This window comes from Mizuhopecten yessoensis, unplaced genomic scaffold (assembly GCF_002113885.1).
Source record: "Mizuhopecten yessoensis strain PY_sf001 unplaced genomic scaffold, ASM211388v2 scaffold7871, whole genome shotgun sequence".
Lineage (NCBI taxonomy): Eukaryota > Metazoa > Mollusca > Bivalvia > Pectinida > Pectinidae > Mizuhopecten > Mizuhopecten yessoensis.
The window spans coordinates 39,911-44,527 of record NW_018407264.1 but is presented as its reverse complement, the minus strand read 5'-3'; the positions used below and the strand labels follow the sequence as shown (position 1 = coordinate 44,527).

The 4,617-nt window shown below is 42.2% G+C and overlaps 1 protein-coding gene across 1 annotated transcript; it reads right to left on the bottom strand.

Moving 5' to 3' along the window:
- Positions 1 to 370: 370 nt before the first annotated feature.
- LOC110454460 lies at positions 371 to 1,759 on the bottom strand. The gene is made up of 2 exons (XM_021503962.1): positions 871 to 1,759; positions 371 to 681 (listed from the first exon to the last, which is right to left on the bottom strand). Exons 1-2 carry the CDS (start codon positions 1,757 to 1,759, stop codon positions 371 to 373), a joined length of 1,200 nt encoding a protein of 399 aa, XP_021359637.1.
- Between the last annotated feature and the right edge of the window lie 2,858 nt (positions 1,760 to 4,617).

Here is a 4,617-nt window from a genome sequence, read left to right as displayed (position 1 = left end):
GGTGTTGGGAGCTGGGAGACGAGATTATTGAGTTGCTCACAAGTGAAAACAATACTCGGAGGGAGATAAATTGAACAGACGGTTATTTGTCTGTGTAATGTTGCACAGACAGCAACAGCCTGTAAATTTGTGTTTAACTTGATCATTCTGTGAGGAATATTTTTATGGACAGCTACCGCTGCGCCACCTGCTGCTCTGCTAACTACAGTTGGAATGTTAGTGTAGAGTGAGAAATTTCTAAGCGTGATTGGGTTTTTGAGCATGATTTCTTGTAGACAAAAAATGGCGGTTCTTAATTCTTTTGATAGATTCTGAAATTCTTCTATATTTGCCTTTAATCCGCGGATGTTCCATTGGATAAATGTATTATTTATCTTTTGCTATTTTGGCTGGATTTCGATGGAGTCGAAGCACGAAGCGCTGAGGCATTCGTCTCCATCTCATCATCGAAATCTAGTAGGACATTGAACCGGTTTGTCGGGTCCTCTGATCCTTTGCCAAAGGTGACATTCATATCAGGTCCTTCAGATTTGCCCCTCGCTTCTTTAATTTTTTTCCTAGGTCTGTTGGTAGGTGATGTTGCCTCTGGTCTCAGTTGGGATCGAGGAACAGATGTGAGTGAGCGAGATCGCTGCGAACGCACATGTGCCCCAGTTGGGCCAACCTTTGGAGGGTTTTCTCCTGAAGAGGAAGGTGTTTTTGATGGTGGTGCTGGTTTTGATGGTGGTGCTGGTTTTGAATGTGGTGCTGGTTTTGATTGTGGTGCAGGTTTTGATGCAGATGCTGGTTTTGATGAAGATGCTGGTTTTGATGGTGATGCTGCTTTTGACTGTTTGTTGTTTTTGGTTGGTTTTCGTATAGTCGTGAAACGGGATGGGTCTCCCGTGAGGATTTTCAAGTTATCTTGGCCAGACATGTCTGGGACTTGAGAGCCTAAGGCAGGTATGTCTGCAGATACTTGAACCGAAGCATCCTTGACTGCGACATTGTCAACCGGCGACCGGACTTTCGTCACTTGTGCATATGAGGGAGCAGCCACGTCCGTGCTCCCCAACATCCTCCTAGCCTCGGGGAAGGAGACATCTCGGGTAAATTTGACCCGCAATATCTCTCTCTCGCGATTCCAGGCAGGACAGTCTCGAGACGAAGCAGCATGCTTTCCCTCACAATTAACACAACGCAGGTTGGCAATATCACAGTCGCTTTGGTCCTCATGACCTTCACGACCACAGTATTGGCAAACGGTCTTCCGCCTACATCTTTTTTCGTGATGTCCGTACTTCTGGCAGTTACGGCATCTAAATGGTTTAGGGATGTAGACGGATACACTGCACCTTTGGTTACCAATTACTACGGCCGAAGGTAGTGATGGGGTAGCAAAGGTCAGTACAAACGTGTCTGTTGGAACCAGCTTGTTGTTCTTCTTGGACAAAATCCGTCGCACCTCATAGACTGGGATCTCCTCCTCCTGGAAGTACTCCAGTATGGCGGCATCAGCGTCATTGCGCAGGGCGGGGCATCTGATTACCCCCTTGCCGCTGTTTAGTGATGGATGTGCTTTCACTATGACACTGATACCTCCAAAACTGGTGTAACCCAGTAGGTTAATCGCCTGTTGTTTGCTAAAAACTTCGATTAGGAGATCGCCAGATCCCAAAGGTTTGACGGACTTTACGTCCCCAGCTATTCTTTTTATACCCTTCCTCAACAGAAGAGGAGACAATGTTGCTGCAGTTTTTCCACTAGTGGTTGACGACATGATGATGAATTGTGGGAATGTGTTAGTTGTAGGGTGTTTTTCTGTGTTTTTTTCATTACCCATGTATGTTTATTAATTAGTTCACTCTCTGTGTCCCCGCCCGCCCCGGAGCCCAACGAGGGTACACTAATATCAGCGCGGATATCCAGCGCCAAAGTGTCAGGGATACACAAAGTAGTATACTCGCAAAAGTATACATAACGAGTATATATATTACCCGGAAGAGCATACTCTCGCGATTGACCCTAAGCCACCGCCTTCTTGGAAGCATGTAAACCAAGGGCTCGGCGTGACCAGCCGATTGGTGATAGAGAGCCCATACCACCTCTCGACTACCCAGAGTCCGAAGCCAAAGTAGTATGTTGCAGAAAGTCGGATCATGTCTCCCTCCAATCCAGAGTTCATCAGTGATTCCGACCCCTGCTCAACCACCAGGATCTTCTTCCCCCAGGAATACGAGCCGCCGCAACCCACGGCAAACAGGTTGGCTCAAATTGGAGCTACTGTGAAAGCCTTCTGCTACGTTGTCTCCCTCCAATCCAGAGTTCATCAGTGATTCCGACCTCTGCTCAACCACCAGGATCTTCTTCCCCCAGGAATACGAGCCGCCGCAACCCACAGTACCGTGCCGTGACTCGAACCCGCAACCCTTCGGTCACGAGCCCGGCGTCCTACCACTAGACTACCGTGCCATCCTAATCACATATACATTTCGCAAACTGCATCTAAATGTCAAACATCTACACTGATAAGAACACAGTAACAAGAAAAGAGATAGATAGATAAATAAATACATTAGAAGAGCAAACAGTATTGTATGTTTATATAAAATGTACTACATACATCTGTACATATAACACATCATTCGAAAATATATCGGCATACATCAGCAGTACAGTCTGAACAAATATACAATGATCTTAAATTATTTTCAATGACAATCAATATCATTTTAAATAATTGATACGGAAGGGATAGGTTTAACTTGTTTTTTGTTATTCTAAAGATTGTCCTGGAGGGATACAAATGAGAATTATTTTCTGGGAACATGTATTATGTTTCTTTTATTTTGGTGGTTTTTTGGTGTTTTTTTTTTTTCAATTTTCCTCTGCAGCATACCTTGAACGTCACCGCGTTACTGATGAATGTGATCTAAATGTGTTATACTGGTACAACATTGTCTATTATTCAAAAAAATCACATTACCGAGGATAATGTACTCCTCAACGTTATTTCAGTTAGAATAGCTTATTTTTTATGTAGTTCGTTTCAAATTATACTCCCCAGTTATTTGTGTATGGGGAGTGTCAATCCACAGCCAGAACGTATCCTTATACACTATCCGGGTAACAACAGTCATCAGACTCTCATTAGGTTCGATTAATACTTTTTGTTAAAATTTCTATTACAAACATGTAGTTTATTTTGTTTAATTATTTGCAATGCATACTAATACATTTCTACTCTGTGCTTGAAATGCTTTCAAACAATATTTAAATGTTTCTTACGAAGGCTTACGATCAATACGAGACATTTACACAACACGCTTAACATTTAGTTCTGATAAATCAATAATATTATCGACTGAACCAGGGAAATCATTGAATGTGTTCCGAACCATGCAAGTGTCTCTTGTAAATGAATCATAAATATATCAGCTGTAATACACATCACTCCACAGATGGAATAAGATCAATACTGAATTGAAATGTTTTTAAACAATTTTGTAAAAACAATCTGCGAAAGACATGGCTTACAATATATAGAAAATGATAAGCTGTTTGTAGAGGGAGATAGCCTGCTGGTAACCTCTTTGATCCAAAGGACGGAATACATGTTAACAGCAAAGGTGCGCAAGCTCTTTTGACCGGCATCCTAGATTCTATCTATGACACCAACAAAGCCATAACTGTGACGGTGAAAACAAAGAAACGCAATTGAAGTGAGACATCAGATGTCAGTTTCAACGAAAGCAAGTGTCCGCGAACAGATTCCCTTGAGTAACAGCTTGCATGTCACAGTGAAAGTTTAAAGAACATTATTAAGTAAAACAATTAAGAAACATTTGTAGTAAATTACTTAAGCAAATAATTAAGGAATATAAGTAGTTAATCATTACTAATAGTGTGATGAGTAACATAACACTCTGGTATGGCAGCAACTTTGAAATCATTGACAATCAATGTCAATGGCTTTAATATCACAGAAAAAAGATTGAATCTCTTTTATTGGTTTAGGAAAGTAAAAACTGATATAATATTATGCCAGGAAACTCGTTGTGGAGATAGTTGTTCACTGTTTAAATGGAAAGGTGAATGGGATAGCAAAAGTTATTGGACAAATGGTACGTCAGTATCAAAATGTGTGGGGCAAATGGTACGTCAGTATCAAAAGGTGTGGGGCAAATGGTACGTCAGTATCAAAAGGTGTGGGGCAAATGGTACGTCAGTATCAAAAGGTGTGGGGCAAATGGTACGTCAGTATCAAAAGGTGTGGGGCAAATGGTACGTCAGTATCAAAAGGTGTGGGGCAAATGGTACGTCAGTATCAAAAGGTGTGGGGCAAATGGTACGTCAGTATCAAAAGGTGTGGGGCAAATGGTACGTCAGTATCAAAAGGTGTGGGGCAAATGGTACGTCAGTATCAAAAGGTGTGGGGCAAATGGTACGTCAGTATCAAAAGGTGTGGGGCAAATGGTACGTCAGTATCAAAAGGTGTGGGGCAAATGGTACGTCAGTATCAAAAGGTGTGGGGCAAATGGTACGTCAGTATCAAAAGGTGTGGGGCAAATGGTACGTCAGTATCAAAAGGTGTGGGGCAAATGGTACGTCAGTATCAAAAGGTGTGGGGCAAATGGT

Bases quoted from the DNA above. Each gene is read 5' to 3' on its own strand.
- LOC110454460 (XM_021503962.1), bottom strand. From the start codon at position 1,759: ATGTCGTCAACCACTAGTGGAAAAACTGCAGCAACATTGTCTCCTCTT. The intron at 682-870 runs GTTTCACGACTA...CTTCCTCTTCAG, and splicing joins CCTCACGGGAGACCCATCCC to GAGAAAACCCTCCAAAGGTT.